At 36.7% G+C, this 23,625-nt stretch overlaps 1 protein-coding gene across 2 annotated transcripts in view; it reads left to right on the forward strand.

The window, feature by feature from the left end:
• Positions 1-23,625, forward strand: part of GABRG2 (gamma-aminobutyric acid type A receptor subunit gamma2) — an 80,441-nt gene that overhangs the window by 18,209 nt on the left and 38,607 nt on the right. For both annotated transcript variants that reach the window (XM_066342581.1, XM_066342582.1), the window contains exons 2-6: positions 5,712-5,863; positions 7,353-7,420; positions 10,076-10,296; positions 13,867-13,949; positions 16,969-17,106. In XM_066342581.1, the coding sequence (XP_066198678.1) occupies positions 5,712-5,863; positions 7,353-7,420; positions 10,076-10,296; positions 13,867-13,949; positions 16,969-17,106 (662 nt within the window). The remainder of the gene's footprint in view (positions 1-5,711; positions 5,864-7,352; positions 7,421-10,075; positions 10,297-13,866; positions 13,950-16,968; positions 17,107-23,625) is intronic.

The raw sequence follows: 23,625 nt of genomic DNA on the forward strand, positions 1-23,625 counted from the left end.
GCATTTGACTTATTATACCTACAAAGTAAAAGGAAGCCAAAACCTGTACCAGCCTGACCGGGTGGTGGCGCAGTGATAGAGCGTCTGACTAGGAGGCAGAGGACCCAGGTTTGAGACCCCAAGGTCGCCAGCTTGAGCGCGGGCTCATCTGGTTTGAGCAAAAGCTCACCAGCTTGAACCCAAGGTGGCTGACTCGAGCAAGGGGTTACTCAGTCTGCTGAAGGCCCACGGTCAAGGCACATATGAGAGAGCAATCAATGAACAACTAAGGTGCCGCAATGGAAAAACTGATGATTAATGCTTCTCATCTCTCTGTTCCTGTCTGACTGTTCCTATCTACCCCTGTCTCTGACTCTCTCTCTGTCCCTGTATAAAAAAACAAACAACAACAACAACAAAAACATTTCAAGTACAAAAATAAATGAGTATTCTGTTTATTCAACTGTTTACCTATCCATGTCAGATTATATCAATATATAAATATATATATATATTTATATAAGGTCTACCGGAAAGTTCTGTCCGCTTCTATCACAACAAGTTTCAACATGTAAGCACATGTTTATTTGGCGCATGTGTGCCTCTCTATTTTTATCACTTAATGTATATGTACTGATGTAGCAAATTAACTAAAACAAAGTTGATTCACATTAGTCTTATGTGTGAAGCCATAGTGTACCCATGGCTACTGATAAAGTTCATTTACGCCACTGTAATTTTTACGAATTTCAACAAGGAAGAAATGCTACAGAAGCATGTCTGTCGCATCCACCATAATCCCCGGACTTAGCACCCTCTGATTATCACTTGTTTTTGTCCTTACAAAATTTTTTGAAGGGCAAAAAAATTAAAAAATGAAGAAGATACCAAACAAGCACTGGTTCAGTTTTTCACATCAAAAGATAAAACATTTTTCAAAAATGGGATATACAAATTGCCCTCACGCTGGCAAGAAATCATTAATAATAATGGCAATTATATTATTTAATAAAGTTTATTGACGGTAAGAAAAGTTTGTATTTTGTTTTATTCCAAAAACGGACAGAACTTTCTGGTAGACCTTATATAATACTCTGTTTTTATGAAGCCAAGCAATGGGTTTAAAGGTACCAGAATAAAATGTATTTCTATCTCACCCAAATGTTTGCTGTTGTACTACCCTGGGATCTAATATAATGACTAGATTTTTTTCCCCTCACAAAACTTAAAGCTTTATTGAATCTATGAGGATCTGAAATACCTAGATTAAAATATAAAATTCAAAAATTGCATGATTAATATTCACTGTGGCAAAGGTGTTGAATATACACCAAAATTCAGATATTTAGAATCTTCTATATTAATGAGAACAATCTCTGATTAAATTATGTCTATCCAGTATTCACTGTGTTTTTCTAAGCCACTTATTCTTCCTAAATAAAATCTCTCTCTTTTTTTTGGTTCTGATTATCAACATGAACTCATTACATGTTTGCATAAATTTAAATCATGTATAAAACAATAAAGGTGAAAATAAAAATCAATAACCTAGCTCACAGCAAGGCAATTCAGAGCCAGATCTAAGTAGAAACCTGGAAGTTTGTATTTATATAAAAAAGCTCCCCCCCTCCCGCGCGTGGGTGTATGTGTCTACACTCACACACCAGAGTAAGAACCACCAATTTAAAGATGGTATGACTGAGAGTCTCAAATTTTAATATGTGCATATGAATCAATCTCTTGAAGATTATATTAAATTAAAGATTCTGATTCAGGAGTCCGGGTGGCCCAGGGTTCTGTGTTTCTGGTAGGTTCCTAGGAAATGCCCATTTTGCTATCCAAAGCTCTCAGTCAGGTGGTTTTCTAACAATTTTTTGAGACTATCAAAAATAAAAGCTTTACAACATTTTCTGGCACTGTCTCTCAGAAATGAACACTCAAACTATAAAAAAAAAATTCCATTATAATAACTTAATTTAAGAGTAATTTCCATGTTAATTCTTCCCTTTATAAGATCATTTTTGAAACTAAGGGATCCAAGAAGCAATAATCAATCCTAAAGGCTATTTATTTAAATAGGTGCCTTGAGCTAAAAGTCCGAATTCGCGTTTGCTCTTGGCCCACTCAACAGTTAACTCAATTTTCTTGAATCTTTATCAATCTATTTCTACCCAGGCATCCTCATGGAGTTTACAATACTATAGAATGCCTTATCGAATGGTCAGACTTTATCTTTAGACTGTTCACCTATAAATGTGGATGTTCTTGACTCCAAAGAATTATACAGAAAGAAACAGCCAACATGGAATGAGAAAGGCTCGTTTTTCTTTTCCTAAAGACAAATCTGGACACAATCCTAGAGTATGTATCAGCCCTATTAATTTAGACCTCAGCTGGGAAAGATCTAGGGAATACAACCTTCATTTATTTGTAATATAGGGGCTCATTATTTTTCTTCCTGGAAAACATCTGTTGTTAGTCCTTCTTAGCCCATATTAAATAAAAGCCTAGAGGCAGCATCTGTAGAAACAGGTTTTAGTTACATGATCGGAGCTGTTCTTATAAACTTAGCAGTGGTCTCTTTATAACAATAATTATAATATAAACCTATTTTCAAAACTATACTAAGCATTGAATAAGTATTGCCTTAACCTTACACACACACAAAATGTGATATGAACACTAGTATTAAGTTTTTTAAAAGAATGAGAATGTTGAAGTTTAGCCAGGTTAAATAATTTGCTCAAATTCATATAAAATTGTGATAGAAGAAAAACACAAATCTAGCACACAAACCAGGTAATTTCTGACTCCCAAATATATGCCTTAATTTCTTCACTCCATTTAATCTCTCTATGACTATGGATGAAAACATCCATCACTGACAATTAAGTGGAATCAATTTGATTATTATTCTGGCATCCAATAGGTGATGCTATAAAGAGAATTACTGGTGCAATTTTGGAAAGTAACCTACCTTCTAAGCAAGTATCTCTTTTCTTTCCATTTATTGTATTCTCCTAATTCTCCAGATAATAGTTATGTCAGTAACACAGCACCATGAGGCTAGGATCATTTATTTCTTAGTATGAGGAAGTGCTATAAACAAGCCAACCAAACCACTTAATATATCTGAACTTCCCTTGAAGAAGTTTTATGAGAGAGATACAGACAAAGAGACAAATAAACACAGGGAGAAAGGGGAAGAAGAAAGGATCAAGTGTTTTTGAAAAGACCCTTTTGTATGACCAAATTTGCCTGACCTGTGATGGTGCAGTGGATAAAGCGTCGACCTGGAAATGCTGAGGTCGCCGGTTTGAAACCCTGGGCTTGCCTGGTCAAGGCACATATGAGAGTTGATGCTTCCAGCTCCTCCCCCCTGTCTCTCTCTCCTCCCTTTCTGTCTCTCTCTCCCTCTCTCTCTCCTCTCTAAAATGAATAAATAAAATAAAATAAAAATTTAAAAAAAATCTTCTAAAAGACATTACTTGTATGACCAAATTAAACAGTAGTAAAATTCCAATATGATGACATCCAATGGAGCAAATGCATTTTGTTTTCCTCAATGAATTATTGGAAGGGTTTAAAAATATCTTAGCAAGAGAGATTTTTTTTTTCTCCTTAAATTAGTAAGATTTGGGTCATAGGATTAGAGTTCCATTAGGCAGAGTTCACAGTGCTCTGGTGGAGGAATAATGGATTGAGGCCCAAGGGGGATTTTCCCAGCAGAGAACTCGTCACTGCGGGTTACAGCTCGCAGTGAGCTATGAAATTCTGTAGCTCGATAGGTGAGCTATGAAATTCACATTTTGTTTCAAGTTCTTTTGCTACTAAAGTGGAAGATGTAAAATGCCAGCTTCGGTAGGTGTGCAGATGTGTTGCTCAGTTCATGTTTCCTTTTCAGAATGTCTCCAAGGAATATAAAGAGAGATTACATCCTTACTAAATTAATTCACGCCAGTGATTGCTCTTAAAACTTCATGTCCCTTACTCATTCTCAATCCAGATTAATCACTTATCAGCTTTATTCTATCATACTTAATTATCTATCTATCTATCTATCTATCTATCTATCTATCATCTATCTATCTATCGTTCTCCAAGCTATGCATATAAAACAGAACCATATCTATGACTATGACTGGAGAAAGGTGATAAAATAATGGTTTGAGAAATATATATATATATATATATATATATATATATATATATTTTTTTTTTTTTTTATTTATTTTTTTTTTTAAGTGAGAGGAGGGAAGATAGAGAGACAGACTCCCTCATGTGCCCAGGGCAGTATCCACCTGGCAACCCTTGTCTGGGGCTGATGCTCAGACCAACCAAGCTATCCTCAGCACCTAGACCAACTTGAACCAATCGAGCCACTGGCTGTGGGAGGGGAAGTGGAAGAGAAGGGGGGAAAGGAGGGGCAGAGAAGCAGATGGTCACTTCTCCTGTGTCCCCTGAGTGGGAATCAAACCCGGAATGTCCATACGTGGCTCACACTCAATCCACTGAGCCAACTGTCCAGGACCAAGAAATAAATATATATTTCATATTGAGTATCATACACATATTCATTCAGGTTACCGTGGCGGTGATTTGATTTCTGACAAGATCCAGTCTACATCATTTATTTAGAAAAATAAACTGGGGATGGGATGGAAACTTTTACATTTATAATTTTTATTTACCATAAATGACAAAAGTAACCAATATTCATGGAGCGCTGATAAGGACAAAAGTGGCAGCTTTTGCAAAGTTCTTCATTACTCCTGAATTGGGAAGATATAATTATGTTGTGTGTGGGGGGGATGGAATGGAGCTTGGGGCGGGGACAAGGCAGGTTACAGAAATTATTATATCTTTCCAAAGGTAGCCTTACCTCCTGGCATAACCATGGGAGCCTTACTGAGAGGCTTCGGCATAGAAAATGGAATCACAGGATATTATGTGGCTTTCTGATCACTCCGAATAGGTAACTTCATGTCTATGATTGTCGTACATTAAGCACCAGTACGAGTTTCCAGTTTAGGAACTTTTTTGCTCTAGTAAAGAGCAGTGCAGTTCCATTTTTCTTCATAGTACCGGGTTCTTAACAGTCTAAGATAAATGAACCACCCTGGCCTTCAGCGCAAGTGAGGAGGAAAAACACACAAACACACGCCCTGGGGGAAGGAAAGGCAGCAAGAGGGAGCTCTCCGGGTATTCCACTGAGGAGGGAGAGGCCCATCTGGGGGTTTGTGGGAGTGAATCTCATTATCAGTCTCTTCCTTTCAGTAACAGGTGGGAGCGAGTTAACTCCTCACAGGGAAGAGAAGTAGACATTATGCCTGAATGCTTAGACGGCATTATGATCATTTACGCTTCCCATTCACAAAATAAAATAAAATGAGAGTTTTTTATAGGCCCTTCATGAGACTGGACAGGTGGGCAAAAAAGAACATCAGCTCTGGAAAAGGCCAAACAAAATCACTGTTAAAACACAGTCTGTTTATAGATGGGAAGGCAGAGCACAAGGAAAAGAAATGGAGAGTACACTCTTATTCGTTGTGATCCACAACTGCGTGGTGTCATTGTCTACACTAATCCTTGGGTGAGAACGATCATGCCAATCCGTTTCCATTTATTCCTGTAATCCAGCTTCATTTCTCCATTTTCACCAGTGGTCCAAACAGGAAAGTTAAGTTGGATGTAGACTCTGTGTTTCTTAACCAATATTTTTGTTTTCTTAGCCTCACTAGCCAAAAATCTGATGATGACTATGAAGATTATGCCTCTAACAAAACATGGGTCCTGACACCGAAAGTTCCTGAGGGTGATGTCACTGTTATCTTAAACAACCTCCTGGAAGGATATGACAACAAACTTCGGCCCGATATAGGAGGTATGCTGAAGCCCGTTGTAGTGTGGGCCAGACAGGGACCCATAAGCGTGCCAAACGCATTAGAAGAAAACGTTAGCATATTTCAAAAACCAGAACTATTTAAATGATAGTTTCTTTATATGTTACAAAAATAGGTAAAGAATATAAAAATAGCATTCTAGCCTGAGGATAGGAGGGACAGTGATAAGTTCAAATGAAGAAAGATGATTTTCAACTGAGACTTGAGAACTAGTTATCCCCCCAGACAAAGGCTGTTGGGAAAAAGAGACAATTGCTTTATGAAGTAACATCAGAAACAGGTAAGTAAATAATGATAAAGAAAGGATATACTCATTACCTACTGCTGTGTAACAATCAACCACAAAATCCCAGGGGCAAATAACGGTAGGCATTTTCTTAGCGCTTGCTGGGGTGGTGATTTAATCTAAGCCAAGCTGAGGCTGTTCATTAAGGAAGCTGGATTCTCATTCTACTCCTGGGATGAGCAGACCAGCTAGGAGTATCCTTCTCATGATAACAGCCAAGACCAAGAGAGACACTAGAAGTTCATTAGGCTTAAAGCTTGCAGTCAGAACTAGCACACCCACTTCTGTCCATACATTCTTAACCAAAGCAAGTCAAATAATCAAGCCCAACGTTCACAGGACAGAGGTAGCTTGCCTGAGGTGACAGCGAGGTCGTAGTTACTGGGAGTTGTAAAGAAGTCAATCCACCACAAAGAACTGGGGCATGACCATTTCCAGGGAAGTGGATAAAGGTGAGACAAATGTTGAACTGAAGCCCAGAATGATATTATGAATCCTTGTTCATTAAATGTGAAATGAGAATGGAGCACCTGCATTTGCTCATGGATGTAACACTACGCGGTTGTTAACATCAGGCCTCCTTGACAAATAGGTGTGTGTTGGGTTCCCATATGGTTTCCTCGTATTGGCTGATGAGTCACAGAATCCACGAAACCCCTGAGGAAGACTGATGTGCTGGCTTAGAGGCATATGTGGATGATGTGCTCATAAAAGAAATCAACAGGTTCAACTGTTCCAAAACAATTCACAATACTTGTTGCTTTTTATATCTAAATATCTTGGGCATATTTTTCTAGGTCATGAAGTAGCTGTTTTTTTTCTCTATGGGGCAAGTAAGGTTACAATGTCCAAATAGATTTCAGAGCTCAGAGGAAAAATGGTAAAATTCAGGATATCTGAGAGAAGGCAGGGGAATTTGAGGACTTTTTCTTATTTGTTCGTCTTTACATAGTCTCAAAAGAATAATCATTTTCAAAACTCTACTATTCTTAGTCATAACATTTACACACTAAACAGAGACACTTCTTTTAAAATAGTTATCTAAAAGAACTGAATTAGTCACTAGAACCAAATTAGTTGTAAATAAATCACTTCTCAAATGGCAAAATAAATGTATTTCGAGAATAACACAGATTAAAATGCTGTGCATCTCTTTACACATATATCTCTGGTTCTCTCTACAGTGAAACCAACAATAATTCACACAGACATGTATGTGAATAGCATCGGTCCAGTGAATGCTATAAATATGGTAAGTTTCTAATAGTTTGTCTGTTATTAACATACTAAAGGGTATATGTGGTACGATGAACATAGCAAGAAATATGACAACAAAAAATTCAGAAGGGAGAGAGAATCTTTCAGATCTCTTTTTCCTCTCTTACAATATGATGATACATTTTAATGATTGTTATAAAAATTAAATGTGATCCTATGTAAACAATTAATTTGTGTAAAAATGCTATACTCAAAATTCAACAATAATTGCTTACTTGGTAAGTACTTCTTAGTACAAAATAAAATACAGGATTCCACTACTTTATAGAATATTGATAGTGTGGAGAAGGCATAGTTTGCTTCGAATGAGAATTGTTTCTCAGAGAAAGTAATTATTAGAAGCAACAATACAAGTAACTTTTTATGGTATAACACTTTCTATCCAAATCTGAAATAATAAACTAGATTGGAGTCTATAATATAGAACAGAGTGGAAGATAACATAACATAACATAACATAACATAACATAACATAACATAACTTTATAATAGTGTTACTGCCCTGGCTGGTTGGCTCAGTGGTAGAGCATCAACCTGGAGTGTGGATGTCTCAGGTTCGATTCCCAGTCAGGGCACACAGGACAAGTGACCATCTGCTTCTCCATCCCTCCCCCTCTTGCTTCTTTCTCTCCCTCTCTCTTCCCCTCCTGCAGCCATGGCTCGATTAGTTTGAGTGCATAGACCCCAGGCGCTAAGGGTGGCTCCATGGAGCCTCCACCTTAGACACTAAAAATAGCTTGGTTGTGAGCATGCCCGAGGTGGGCAGAGCATCAGCCTTAGATGAGGTTTGCTGGGAGAATCCCGGTAGGGGAGCATGCAGGAGTCTGTTTATTTCCCCTCCTCTTACTTGGTAAAGAAGAAAAAAAATAGTGTTTACCAAGCTAGCAATAAGGATACCCTGTTAAGTCAGAGATATGAGAAACTTTAGTAGCTCTCAATTGTGGTGATTAAAAGCATGGCACCACCTGCATAGTTTGTGAAAATAAGTTTGTTTGTTTACCCATTAAACAAATGCCAACATGTTTCTTTTTTACAACCCCAATTCTCAGAATACTTAGCATTCTGATGCTAACTGTCAACACCCAAGAAGAAAAAAACTATAATATATATGTGGTTTATTTAAAGCATAGAACTTTTAATTTCTAGAATAGTAGTTCCAAGAACTACTGTCCCAGGATCATAGCCTATGAAATGCCGGTTTAAATCATCTTAAAGCTTTTATGTTTCCTTCTTTATGTGTGTGTTTTGGCAAAATGTACATCAGAAATTATTTAATTACTCTATATACTGGCCCATCATTTCTTAGTTGACAAAGAATTTCACAAGATCGGTTCCCTTCTCTTTATGCATAGACTGCAAAGATGGAATGAAATGGTGAGCCAAGTGGCTTGGTTCCCCCCATGGGAAATGTAGACCAATGCAATGAGACACAGCAGCAGGAGGGGCAAGGGAGTAACACAGGACTGTCCAAATGAGGCGAAGCAGTGAGAGTCTAGTCTGATCCTGAAGGGCTGTGTATTCTCGGGCAAATACTTTCTGTATTTCCATCATACACTGGTGGTGGGTTAAGGAAATTGGATGCTGAAGGTTATTATTTTAAAATTTTTCTCATTTATAGGCATGATTCAAATCAAATTATAAATAATGCTAAATCATAGTTAAATATGATAGTCAAACTATAACTCAGGTGTTCTGATGCAGCCCTAACAGTCTGAATTCACGTCCTCCTTGCTTCTCTTTGGTTAGAGTCAATCGCCTGTCACTGTAGTGGTAAATCCTTGAGGGTCATCTTTACAGAGTAATGTATCACCATGGCACTTTGGCATTTTCAGGGCATGCTTTGTGATAGAGATTAGTAAGGTATTAAAAATTATTTGTCAGTTGGTTTATTTTCCTCTTGTTTGGAGGAAAAGACAACTAAAATCGTTTTCTTCTTTTAAATAAACGGTGACCTTCTACATTGTATTGGTGTTTGCTATATCTGCCAGACACAACGCAAAGCATTCCCTGTGAATTCTCGTGTTCTAACATCACAGTACCCGGCAAGATAGGTTCTTCAGGGCCGCTATTTTCTCACGAGGGGACTGAGGCTGCACAGCTCCCGTTTAGGGCTGCTTTTATTTAGTATTCTGGACTTTCCCTTTACAGCAGTGGTTCTCAGCCCAGGTGACTGTTTCCCTCAAGACATTTAGCAATGTCTAGAGGTATTGTTTTAGTTGTCACACTGGAGGGATGAGGTCTAATGAGTAGAGGATAGGAAGACTACTAAGCATCTTCAAATACACAAGACAGTCCCCACAACAACAAATTAACTAGCCCAAAATAACATAAGAAACTCTGCCTTACAGATATCAAATGCAAACAATTGTATCAGAGCTATGATCATTTGTCAGAATTCATTTAGACCAGTCTATTTTTTTTTTTTTTCAGGAAAATATCAACCAATCTACCAGAGATGAGTGAGTCTCCTTAGACAGCCTTTGCTTTAGTTCAAACTATTCAAAGCCAAAGTAGTTCATAATGGGAAAGAGAACATAAAGGACGTATGATCATAAAAGAAAAAAAATGCTCTACAATATAACCCTACTGTATTACAAATGTTGTGTTTCATCTTTTTTCTTTATAACAGGAATATACAATAGATATATTTTTTGCCCAAACATGGTATGACAGACGTTTGAAATTTAATAGCACCATTAAAGTCCTCCGATTGAACAGCAACATGGTGGGGAAAATCTGGATTCCAGACACGTTCTTCAGAAATTCTAAGAAGGCTGATGCACACTGGATAACCACCCCCAATAGGATGCTGAGAATTTGGAATGATGGTCGAGTACTCTACACCTTAAGGTATTCTTTTGTAAGAAGAAAAAAAGTAATTGCTGGGAATCAAAGAACAACCACACCCTCTTAAGCCAGGGAAGAAAGAAAGAAAGAAAGAAAGAAAGAAAGAAAGAAAGAAAGAAAGAAAGAAAGAAAGAAAGAAAGAAAGAAAGAAAGAAAGAAAGAAAGAAAGAAAGAAAGAAAGAAAGAGAGAGAAAGAAAGAGAGAGAGAAAGAGAGAGAGAAAGAAAGAGAGAGAGAAAGAGAGAGAGAAAGAGAGAAAGAGAGAGAGAAAGGAAGAAAGAAAGAAAGAAAGAAAGAGAGAAAGAAAGAGAGAAAGGGAGAGAGAAAGGGAGAGAGAAAGAAAGAGAGAAAGAAAGAGAGAGAGAAAGAGAGAGAGAAAGAGAGAGAGAAAGGAAGAAAGAAAGAAAGAAAGACAGAAAGAAAGAAAGAAAGAAAGAAAGAAAGAAAGAAAGAAAGAAAGAAAGAAAGAAAGGAAGGAAGGAAGGAAGGAAGGAAGGAAGGAAGGAAGGAAGGAAGGAAGGAAGGAAGGAAGGAGAGAAATCTTAAGCTAACATCAGGGTTGGCATGTTTGATGAAAATAATAAGTGACACTACACTACCTGTGTTTCTCTATGTTTTCAGTGAGCTTTAGCAAAGGACTAGGAATAGTTAAAACTTATTTTCTATGACTGATGTGAGAACGCTTTTCTCCCAAGCACATGCAATTTCCCTTGCCTTTTTAAGACCACCTGATCTTTGCACCAGTCTTGGCTTTGTGTGCATGTCCTGCTACTTTAAAATGTGAAAACTAAAACATAGTTAGTCATCCTTGGGACAACCAGTTGTTATGCGTGGAAATGTCTCCGTTTCCAAGGAAACTGCTGCAAAAGGAGATTTTTCGATGTGCAAGTCTCCAGAATGTCCTTCTCTTTTTAGCTACACAATGCAAGCAACTAGAATGAATTCCGCCTCCCAGCATGCACTCTCTACTACACTGATAGGTTGTTTGAATTAGTTTATTGGCTCTTTTGGAAAGATACCCATTTGGGGGAAAACTTGAAGCTATTTTTTATTTTCTGAACTTAAATAGTAAGTAATATTTGGGAGGTTTTTTACTTTATTTTATGCCATTATCATAGCACTTTATTCTTAGATACAGTGAAAATATTTTTATGCTGAAAATTTTCATTGGTGAGCATATATTATTAAACAACATAATATATAAGTACATAGACTTAAGAATCAGACAAATCTGGCTCTATATAAAGTTCTTAGCTCTATGTCATACTATTCATATGTATTAGGGGCAACTCTCCAGAATTTCTACATATAGGAAGTGGGGCAGCTATCTGGTAGCAGGGGTCTTAGTGCTAGAAGACATATCTCAAAGCTTTATTGTTATAGTAAGCTTGATGTTTTTACTTGGTTATATTTTTATTTAGAGTAATCAGGTAGAAATGGATAGGGATTATTGAGAAAGAAGGCACAACCACCCCAGAAAACACCACCCAGCCAACTAAGCTAAACTCTTAGCTTACATTAATTTTTATAAACTAAAGCCAATGATTCTTATCTTACAGAGTTGTTGTAAGGATTAAATAGGGTGATATGTAAAGTGCTGAGACCCTAATATCTAGTAAGCACAACAGATATAAAATTTATTCATGTATATTTTCAGTAAAAGATATAAATATGATTCCTCTAGGTCTTAGTATCCTGGAACCTTTAGCTTCAAAATGATTCATGTAAATGCCCTTGTGACATATACCTAATGCCTTATATAATGTTCAGCATACAAAATAATAAACCTTTATATCAATTAAGCAGGATTATATCAGTGACTAGGGAAAATGTCTACAATTATAGAAGAAAGTCATTGCGTATAGTTTGAACTCATTGTGGGCTTTATTAAATTAAAGATAAGGTAATGACTGAAATCAGAATCTAGTGAAAATTGAAGTTTGTCTGATAAGTCAGAGTTCAGTCTACCTTTTGAAATATTAAGTCAGTCACAATATCTCAAGTTCCTTTATGTTCTCATAACATTTTCTAACATAATAGTTTTTCACTGCTGGTGATTTGTAGAATCACTATTCAATATTTAATTATAGAAACAGCCTCAAAAATGTCAGCATAAAATTCAATCAAAGTCTGAATGAGTTGCCAATCTATGCTGAAAGATTATTTTATTCTTGTTCTTATCTATAATGAGTTATGAATGTGTGTGTAGATATATATGTATGTATCTATCTTTGTTTCTGCAAACTGTATAATTTTTTTATTTTAACAATTACAGTTTAATTTGGAGAGCTAAAACTAAAAATATCAAATTCAATTATAATTTCACCTATGAATAAAACTAATCTTTTCTTTGGAAGAGTATATAATTATTGAGTGACAATGGTAAAACCTCCAGCTATGGAGACACTTAATCTTGGGTCCAGATCTCAATTGTGCTACCAACTTTGTGACTTTGCACAGATTCAAATACAATAAAGCCACAGTTATTAAATTTAACACTTATTCAATAAAAGAACAATTCACCCTTACCCAGTGCCACCTAAATGATTAACAACTCAATGATTATTAGTTATAAATGAAGATCAGTAATTTCTCTATTTTACTACCAAGAAATAAAATCTCCCCAATTAAAAAGTATGTTAAATTGCAAAATATTTTAAAATAAACAAATGTTCACAAAATAATATTTTCATTACTTTAAGACTGATATCATTGTAAGAAATATAGTTGACAAATATGAAATTTAAAAAATCAACAGTCTATCACCAATATAATTCTAGAATATGTTCACACTTCTACAAAGGTGATCGAGCCATCTGAATGCCTTTAAATTCCCTCCTCCTAGAGCCTAAGCCCACTGGGATTCAGAAAACCTGTATGTTTAATCAGCATCTTAGATATAAACTATTTGAGACTCACTGGCAAACATATTTCTAGTATGTCTCTGTGTGTTTTCATCTAACGTTTCCTGTTTGCCATTAGATATTTTTCTATTTTTAACATCCTTAAACATCCTATAACATCCATGAAATTAATAGTTTATAGTGTTCCATTGTGAGAATGCATAATACTCCATTACAAAACAGTTATTTTTAAACTCACATATATAGTAATTTAAAGCTAACATCTAACAAGTACTTACAAACAGAAGATTTTGCTTTAATTAGTGGACAAATCTGAAATTTATCAGTATTCATTTACATGCAAACAGCTAATGGGCTGAAGTTCTTAAAACGGTTTATTTTGTTAAGTTAAATATATTCACTGAGCAATCTCATGTGTGCAATTAATTTGCTAGAAAAAAAATGGTGTAATCCTAAGTTTTGAAAATATGGAGTTGGGGTCAATGAGAACTTATTGCCCGGTCTGTGAAAATGAATAGACCAACCTTAAGTGTTAAATAGTTTTCTCCTGGACTTGGTAAATTTTTTTTCAGTGAGAATTACCTTCTGTTATCAGTAAGAATGTATCCCCAGGAATAAATATGCAGAATGGTCACTAGAAATTGTGCTAACATACATTTTGAAAACTAGTCTAAAATCTTCCTACCTATGCTTTATATCTTTCTATTTAGGTTGACAATTGATGCAGAGTGCCAATTACAGTTGCACAATTTCCCAATGGATGAACACTCTTGCCCCTTGGAGTTCTCCAGTTGTAAGTAATACTCCTTCTGGGCTCCGTATCCCCTCTCACCAAATAGTCTAATCACAATGTCAATTAACTGGAAGGTTCACAGAGGATGCAAAATTCCATGGAGTAATATGGTTGACTTTGAAGATTTTTAACAGTATCTTTTTTTTTTATTCATTTTAGAGAGGAGAGAGAAAGGGAGAGAGGGAGAGACAGAGAGGGAGACAGAGACAGAGAGAGAAGGTGGGGAGGAGCTGGAAGCATCAACTCCCATATGTGCCTTGACCAGGCAAACCCAGGGTTTCAAACCGGCGACCTCAGCATTTCTAGGTTGACGCTTTATCCACTGCGCCACCACAGGTCAGGCAGTATCTTTTATTATATCACTAGCTTGTCCCTATTAGAGTGATTCTTGCAAAAAGGGATCTAATTCATCAGGAATTACAAATATGCTTTAGTGAGGAATACACTTATTAAATTGGCCATGGTTGCCTGGAGCACTTTGTTGAGAAGAATTGTAAAGCCAGGCCTGGACTGAATAGAAAGGAGCAATGGTGGATCATATGGCCTCCTCCTCCATGGACCCAGGAGGAGAGTGTGACGGGGCATTTGCTACTTATTCTTTCCTTTACCTGTCAGGATGCACAGAGACCCAACGGTGTTATTTGCGCATTCCAATTTTGTATACCTGTTAACAATAACACAACTGATCATTATCTCCTCCTACTGGAGTTCTAATAATACCTAGAACTAATTATCCACCCATGAGTAAAAGACTGATTTGTGGCATCATATGGGTCTAGTTCAAATTCCAACTCTGTCACTGCAGACTGGAGCAAATTAATCTCTCAGTGAGCCTGTATTACCAGCTACCCAACAGAGATGATAGAACCTGCCCCATCACAATATTGTTTTATTGTTACAATATATAGAGATATATAATTCTTGGTATGCTACCTCAACACAAAAGATTCAATAAAAAGCTCTACTATTCTTAATTATTTTTATCATCAGATAATAGACTGTAGGAAGAAGAGCCATGATGATTGTAGCCCAGATTACATTAAGCTTTAGTAATCTTCACAGATATTTCCTGACTGAATCCAAAACAAGCCTCAGTTTCCCCCAACTGTATGCCTCATTATTTCTTCCACACACATGCAGGTTGCCCACTTTCTCCTTATCTTTGGTCCACCACTTGTGCATACCAGCAATGAGTACTGATTATGCATTTTAAGTTTTTATCTTCATAAATATAATTTCCCAGCCAGGGAATGAGGGAAACTCCTAAAAGCCAATTAAATCATAATAACCATACTTAAGAGAAATCAATGATGAGAGAAATGATCATTGCTTTATCATTACATTAATTCCAAAGAGAACTAAAGGAAAAATATCACTGTTTATCATTATACAGGGAGGGGCAAAGAGAGGCTTACAGTTGTTCATATGGGGAAAAAATGCAATAATTAATAAGTAATTATACAAGAATAAACTGTTTTGTGTACTCACCCCTGTAAACCTATTTTTTCCCAACGCTGTATTTAGAAAAAGTTCCATTACAAAACTTATTTTATATGTTTTACTTTATCCAAGAATGGAATATTCTTAAGTGAAATCTTCCCCAAGCTGTAAGAGTCTAGATTTATTTTCTTTTAATTTCTTTAAATTTCCCCTTTTGAGTCAGCTAAAACTTAAGAACTGGTGAATTCTGTGCTGTCAGGTCACTGATTGACAACTGTCGTCTGAACCCAAACACAAGTTAGTATTTCTTGCTAGTAAAAATTAAATCAGGGTGGGGGAGGCAGAAGAGGATATGGAGGGTTAAATGGTGGTGGAGGGAGACTTGACACAGTAAAATAAACAGATGACGTGTTATAGAACTGTGCACCTGGAACATATATGATTTTATTAGCCAATGTCACTCCAATAGATTCAGTAAGAATTGAATCACAATTACATCCTCCATATGGAGTTCCCTAATATCATCATTCTTTTCCTCAGTTTCAACACATCCTGCCTCCCGACAACAATTGGGGAATCCTGCTTTCTCTTCTCCTTCTCCTTAATTAATAAATACATAACAGACAAAGCATTGGATCAAAAGAAAAGAAAATAAGGAGAAGGAAGAAACAGAAGAGATTTTATTTTAAGTAGTGAATCAGCTTCCACAATCAAGACTTATCTTTTCATAGTATTATTAATAGACAAACAGTTGAGATGATTTCTAGTTTTTTTTTTAAATCCTTCTCTCTGTTTATCTGTTTCTATTTAAGTTTAGTCTACATTTTACTTATTAGGAATGTTTACCCATTAAATATACATTGACCATCAGTTTCATGAAATAAGTATTATCATCATCATTACAAGGCAACAAATAATTTAGAAAAAGACTAAGACACTTGTCTAGGGTATTGGTCTAGGAAAGGATGCTGAGAGTCACTGCATTATCAGTGCACTATCTCTTTCCTGAAGGTTTTCTGAAGGCTGTTCTCTTGGTGGAATAAGACTGACCACTTGCTCATTGGTATCTTCCCCTTGACCTTTCCACTTACTGCTTTCATTATAGATTTCTGTGTGTATTAAAATGATGTCTCGACAAATTGAAGAGAGAGAATAATGTACATAGTTGAGGTCATTTTTCCCAACCACCTTCCATGCCAAATGCATGCTCTGGAGAGGAATTTGAGTCTGTCCTCCCAATATTTTCTGTTTCTGCATGACTCTCCCAATCCTGTGCTGGTAGACTGCCCTTCACCATGAAACAATGTCTTACACATGTACTACTTATTCTATACTGATCACTATTTATATCTTAGCCCAGGCAATGTAAAGCATGTATGTGTTATGTATTAAACCATTTATACTATACTTCTATGCAATTTAAATGACTTTCAAAGGTGATTTTGACCTCGTAATTTTCAAGCCTAACTATAACTTTACCTATCTCAGTCCCTTCCTCAGTGTCTTGTTCCTAGAAGGTGGTTGCTACATGTGTTCATTTATAATCATTTTAAGTGTGAGCTTTCCCATCTCATGGCAGACGGTTATCCACGGGAAGAAATTATCTATCAATGGAAGCGTAGTTCTGTTGAAGTGGGTGACACAAGATCTTGGAGGCTTTATCAATTTTCATTTGTTGGACTGAGAAACACCACTGAAGTAGTGAAGACAACTTCCGGTAAGATACACTTAAACAGAATTCTGAGTGACCCTTTAAGAGATAAAATTCTGGTGTATGTGATTCAGTGGGCTTTTTAATATGTGTCTACAAGTGATATTTAAAATATTAAAATGTTCTAATTGACCAGAGAATATTATATTTGATATTCCAGTATAATAGATAAATATAGATTTTCCCATCCATTTGAAGTAAACTGGATTCAAATTGGATTAGTACATTATTTGTTTAATTTCCTTAAGCAAAACAAGTAGCAATTATTTAAAAAAAAGAAACTATTTTATTAGGAATAAGTATAATATTTCTTTTAAGTACTATGTTTCATAATATATTGAAATTTGGAATTGACTAATTAGAATAAGACCTTCATCTTTTGTACAGAGAAAAGTAAACTTAGGACCTATACAAAGATGGAAATTTAAGATTATACCTTCATAAAAACTATGCTCTAATTCAAAGAGCTATCTAGCCCTAACATTGTTTTTGGCATTTGCATATTTCTCCTAAAGATTCTTTTATTTTGAAAAAAGAACCTGAAAGAAGGTCAAAGAAATGCTCAGTTATACATATATATATATGTATACAGTTTATATATATATATATATAGACAATTAATTTTAACAGGGTGACATTGATCAATTAGAGTACATAGATTCAGAGAAAACATCTCCAGGTCATTTTGACATTTGATTATGTTGGATAATGGGTATACAATTATACATGTTTTTAAAGTGTCTTTCTGCTACCTTATTGACTAGAAGTCCTGACCATCAAGTACTAGAACAGTGTTTAATTTGGTGTCAAAAAAAAAATTCAGGATTGCCTTAGAAGTAAAGTCTTCCATCTGTGAAAGGAAGAACATGTGTAAAAATAATCTCCAAGTCTGCATGCTTCCAGAATGAGAAGTTGGACATCAAGTTCTGTTGTTATTCTTATTTCTATAATTATCCCAGCATCCTAAAACAGAAGCCACAAATTCATGACTAGCCAATCTTCTGTCCAGTCATTTGAGTGCAGAGTAGCATTAAAACCAAATGTTAATGAGGGGAGGGTTGGCTTACATCACAGGATTAAACATCATACCCTTCCCACTGTTTCACACTGAGAATGAACTAGAGTATTCACAATCTGTTAAGAGATACTTCCAGAAATAAATGATCCACTCACGTAAAGCATGGCAAGAAAGATCACCAAGGTGTCATAAAGTATTTAATCTTCCTAGAGAAATAAAAGCAAAACTGCAATGATATCAGAATTGATACTAAGTAGCATTCTCTAATTGATGTGTCAACTAACTCCCTTTGAATTTTAATATGGTAGTTAGCCTTCACATTGGGCTCCCTGTCCACCTGCTGCTGCTCTTGCTGTTTTGTATCTTGTGCGCAGTACTGTTTCAGTTGTCTCTGTGAAGAGGGCTGAACAGAAACTCAACGCCAATGCTGAGAGGCAGCCTGATTCTCTTGATAGTTGATGTCGTAATGACCGGAAGTTTCTGCATGGTCTTTTGTTTGATCCTTGGTGCTGTTCCTAATCTTCAGGTATAGCTCCATAATTAGTTAATAGCAACAAAGAAGTTATGTTAACAACTTTCTTGGGAAATTGTTAAAAAATATTAAATTTTTAGTGGTAAGTGTATTCCTTTAAGAAGCCTCTGTGGAAATCCGGTGAGACAAGCTTAAAATGTTGCCTAGCTTACTGCAGGAGATTTTGAACCTTCAGCCATGCAAACCCACCTCTCCTGACTTTGTTAAATCCAAGTGACTGTACTGCTGGTTCCTTAGTATTTTGTGATTACTGGGGGGGGGGGACGGGGAGATGTGGAGGAGGTGAAGGAGGGTACAGGGGAGATAAATGGTGATGGACAGAGACTTAACTTGCGGTGGGGAACACACAATACAGTGTACATATGTGTTGTAGAAGTTGCATCTGAAACCTGTACAGTTTTTTTAACCAGTGTCCCCTAAATAAATTCAATAAAACAGAAAAGAATTTGAAGAAAAGTTCATATTAGGATCATAATTATAAAAAATTTCATTTAAAAACCAATGTTCTTAAATTTTTAAAAAACACTCTTAAATTTTAAGTACATATATATGTGTATTTCCCAGACTGTATGTTGAAAAAGAAAGAGGGAGAAAGAGAGGTATTAGAAAAATGAAAAAAGTATCAATACATCTAATATAAAATTTTAAAAAGGTTCCTGATGTAAAACAGGACAGAGGGAGCGTTTCCCAGGAGGGGATTTTCTCACCATGGAATTTCATGCTATTTGATAATCCTTGTATCGGCCACCCAGATCAACCCATTACCAACAGTTCTATCTGTATGACACTTGGGGAAAATATTGCCTTGGTGGCAGAGTGACAAACCGTGAAGACTACCTTTAATCCGTAGGCAGGGCATCAAAACAGATTCTGGAGCCATAATTTCTCCTCCAGACCATCATGTCTTCCCGACTGTTCTATATCTGGGAGTGAGCCAGGCATGAACACAGAGAGCCACGTCTCTGCCTCCCACATCTCATGAATCACAAAAGCACTTATGTCTCTGAAATTGTCTTGTGTAACTGTCCTCTTTTCAGTTGCCATCACCGCTGTCCTAGTTCACCAGTTTGTCTGTTGCCATCCAGACTGTGTTGGTAGCCTGCTGTCAGTCTCTCTCTTCTACGGTCTACCTTTGACGTGTTAACCACAAAGCGAGTACTTACTGAGAACTGTCTACCTGCACCATAGCAAGCATTTCACATAAAGGACCCCCTTTGAATCTCACAATCATAGTCATAGTTGCTGTCATCAACATCGAGGGGATCTCTGTGGATGAAGAAACCGAGACTTCTAGGGGTTCATGTGCCAGCAGGGATGGTTATGAGAGCTGGGTTACAAACTCAAGAGGCTTGCTCGCAGACTTAGGCTCTCAACCACGATACTATACTATTCCCACGGTGGCCCAGCGCATCTTTCCGAAGCACAGCTTTCATCAGGACTCACAAATCCAGTGCCTTCCACGGAGCACAGGATATTTGCTCCTTCTGTGGTAGCACCTGATCTCAGGACCTCTCCAGCCTTGTTCTCTGCAATGCCCCAGCATGTGATAAGCCGCTATGTTTTCCTGTATACGACAAGCCAATCCCATGCACACATGGAAGCTCAGTTCCCTTTCCCTTGTGGATGGTTTCTCCACAGACCCCCTTCTTCTTCAGGACTTTCAGGTTTAAATAAGCAGCACATCCTCAATGAGGCCTTCCCTGACCTTATCATTGAAACAAATCCAAACAATTAAGAATGGGCACTCTTGGAGTTGTGGGCAGTTCACATTTGAATACTGGCTTGCACAAATGATATGTCTAATTTCAGTGTCATTAACTAAGACCGCTGGGTTGCTCTGAGGATTAAATCAAGGACTCCCTAGAAATGCTTAAAACTTGGTCTGCCACATAGAAAAGACTCAGTAGATAAAGGCTTAAATATTATCACATTACCTGACCAGGCGGTGGTGCAGCGGATAGAGCATTGGACTAGGATGTGGAGGACCCAGGTTTGAAACCCCAAGGTCGCCAGCTTGAGCGTGGGCTCATCTGGTTTGAGCAAGGCTCACCAGCCTGAAGTGAGCTGGCTTGAGCAAGGAGTCACTCACTCTGCTGTAGCCCCCTGGTCAAGGCACATATGGGAAAGTAATCAATGAACAACTAAGGTGCCACAATCATGAGTTGATGGTTCTCATCTCTCTCCCTGTCAGTCTGTTCCTATCTGTCCCTCTCTCTGGCTCTGTCACACACAATATATATTATATTATTGTAATCATTATTTCATTAATTTCCCTCACAGCATTTTCACCCACCTTGTGGAAACATTATTTCTGCCTCATGTTGCTTGGGCATTCGCTTTTCTCCTTCTCTGCCTCATCTCTCCAATAAATTAAAACTTCACAACAGAAGCTTTTCAATAATCATCTTTGTATCTGTGATGCTATTACCATAGTGGCTTGCTAAGAATTGTTCATTAGTAAGTAACTGTAGGGGTGATTATGGCAATTATATTGATAAAACCACACATTTTCCCTCAATTTAAAAAGCAATGCAGTATCTTTTTTTTTTTTTTAATCAAGTGAGGACAGGGAGGCAGAAAGACAGACTCCTACATGTGCCCTGACTGGGATCCACCCAGCAACCATCATCTGAAGTTGATGTTCTGCCCCCTGGGGCCACTGCTCCATTGCTCAGCAACTGAGCTATTTTAGGACCTGAGGCAAGGCCATGGAGCCATCCTCAGCACCCAGGGCCAACTTGCTCATTCGAGCCATCGCTGTAATGCAGTATCTTAGTATGCATTTTTTCATCACTCATTGCTATTCTAAAGTAGATTTTGTTCTTTCTGATCATGCTCCATTTAGGGTTCACCAAATTACCTGCCCAGTTCTTAATATTCACCAGAACTTTGTTTGTTCATGTTTTCAATGTTAAATGTGGGCTAGAAAAGTGGGAATTATTTTCTTAGGGGAACCTATAGTCTTGGGATCCAAATGCCATAATTTTGATTAAAAAATAATATATCCCATTCTTCCTATATTAGAATACCACCAAACCCCCCAGATTGTCTTTAGCAGTTAAATTATCCATGTCTCATAAAATATAAATTTTTTTGAAACAAATTTTTATAAAATATCTTGATAATTTTTTTGACAAACCCATATACATCAACTATTATTTATTTTCTTTTTGTTGTTAACATCTTTTAGGCATAGATAATCCATGTCCTAGTTATATTTTCCTGATTTCCACGATGCGTAAATATTAAGTAAAAAATTCGCATATCGCTAAATTAATCTTGCTTTCCATGGTGACAAGCAGCCTACAATTCTAGAAAAGTCAGCTTCATAGATTAAGTCTCTGTTTATTGCATGATCACTAAAATATGCATAATCCCCCCGACACCTTCGACACCTCTAAGCCTTGTCCATTGTTCTTCCACCATGTGGCCTCTTTTTGAGGCCTCTGTCTTCCCTGAGGGTTTGTGGGCAGACTATACTTCATGTCTGTGTGCCCAGTTTCCCTCATTTAACACCAAACTCAAGTCCAAACTTCTCTGCATATATCAGTATACAAAATTCAAATAGCTTTCCAAATAGAGAGAGAGAGAAAGAGAGAGAGAGAGAAAAGCTCCCACTTAGTAGGCTGTTTTAATTAGGATGACTTTTATTCATCATTGAGGTAAACTTTGGAGAAAAGAAAAAGAAAATTAAAAAAAAAAGACACAAGTTAATGGCAATATTTTTTTTTCATTAAAGAGGTTGAAAGAAAGAAAAGCATACCTAGAAATCTAGATGGTAAGAGAAAAATAACTACAGCATCAATCCTGCCGTCTCTCACCACAGTAAGTTGTGAGCTCATCTTAGTCAACAGTAGACTTTCCACACTACTTGAGGCAACATATTATCTTAAAAATAAATCAGTGGAAAACTGCATAGTAACAGATTTTTTTTCACTTTCTTTAAGCTTCCCTTTTAGAAACATTAACTTTGGCTTCAGGAGAGGAAAATGTATGAATGGTGTAAAGAGAGACAGGCCACGAGCAGTCGGGGGGGGGGGGGTGATTCTGGGGTGAAGGCTCTTACTTACAAAACATTTGCGTTTGACTAGACACTCCTTTCAAATCCTTGTCCTAAAACCCATCCATAACCTCTGATGTAACCAAGGTTGCACGACACACGCCTCATGGAGGAGCAGCTTCCTTTGTGAATTAATGTTCTCCTAGGATGTTTTCCTTCATTAAGCTTTCAACATGTTTTTTTAAAGCAAGTCAAGTGCAAAAAACTCCTTTAGGTTTTTAATTTAGGGAAATGATGCTCTCACTCCATATATATAACTATATATATTTATATATATATAACCACATATAACTATATATATATATATACATATATTACACATGCTATATATATTGTTATATATATAGATACATAGATCAAATATCTGTCCCGTTACCCTTATGCGCATGTTCAGTAGAAAGGTGAGTTAATTAAAAGTTATAATAGTTTTATAATAGTTAACCTGACAGAGACAATGAAATGAAGGAATAGCCCTCAATAGGATAGCCACGTACATGCAGCCACAAAATAGTAACCATCCAGAACAGCAGTTATATTCAGAGGTAGCAATAATATCAAATGACAAACGATTTAGCAGTGATACCCTTTCATTTCTCAGAAACATATTTATTGTCTGTGAGATAGTATCATTCGCTTGCTAAGTGGACCTGTGATTTATGACCCAAATCTGGCCTTAGGAAACTGTTAGATTCACTGTATTTGTATAATATTGTTCCTCACAGAAAAATGTCCTCAGAAAAAAGACATGAAAGGTTGGCACAACTACTATTTTTAGTACTTTTGAGATTTAGTATCTTATGTTGACAGTCTATCCAAATGCAGCAGTTCAAAACAGCACTAATGTTTACCCAAGTTTTTGGTGTTTCTTCACTCATTTGAAAATTCTATTTTGCTATGTTTAAAAAAACACATTCA

Source organism: Saccopteryx leptura, chromosome 6 (genome assembly GCF_036850995.1).
Source record: "Saccopteryx leptura isolate mSacLep1 chromosome 6, mSacLep1_pri_phased_curated, whole genome shotgun sequence".
In the NCBI taxonomy this organism is placed as follows: Eukaryota; Metazoa; Chordata; class Mammalia; order Chiroptera; family Emballonuridae; genus Saccopteryx; species Saccopteryx leptura.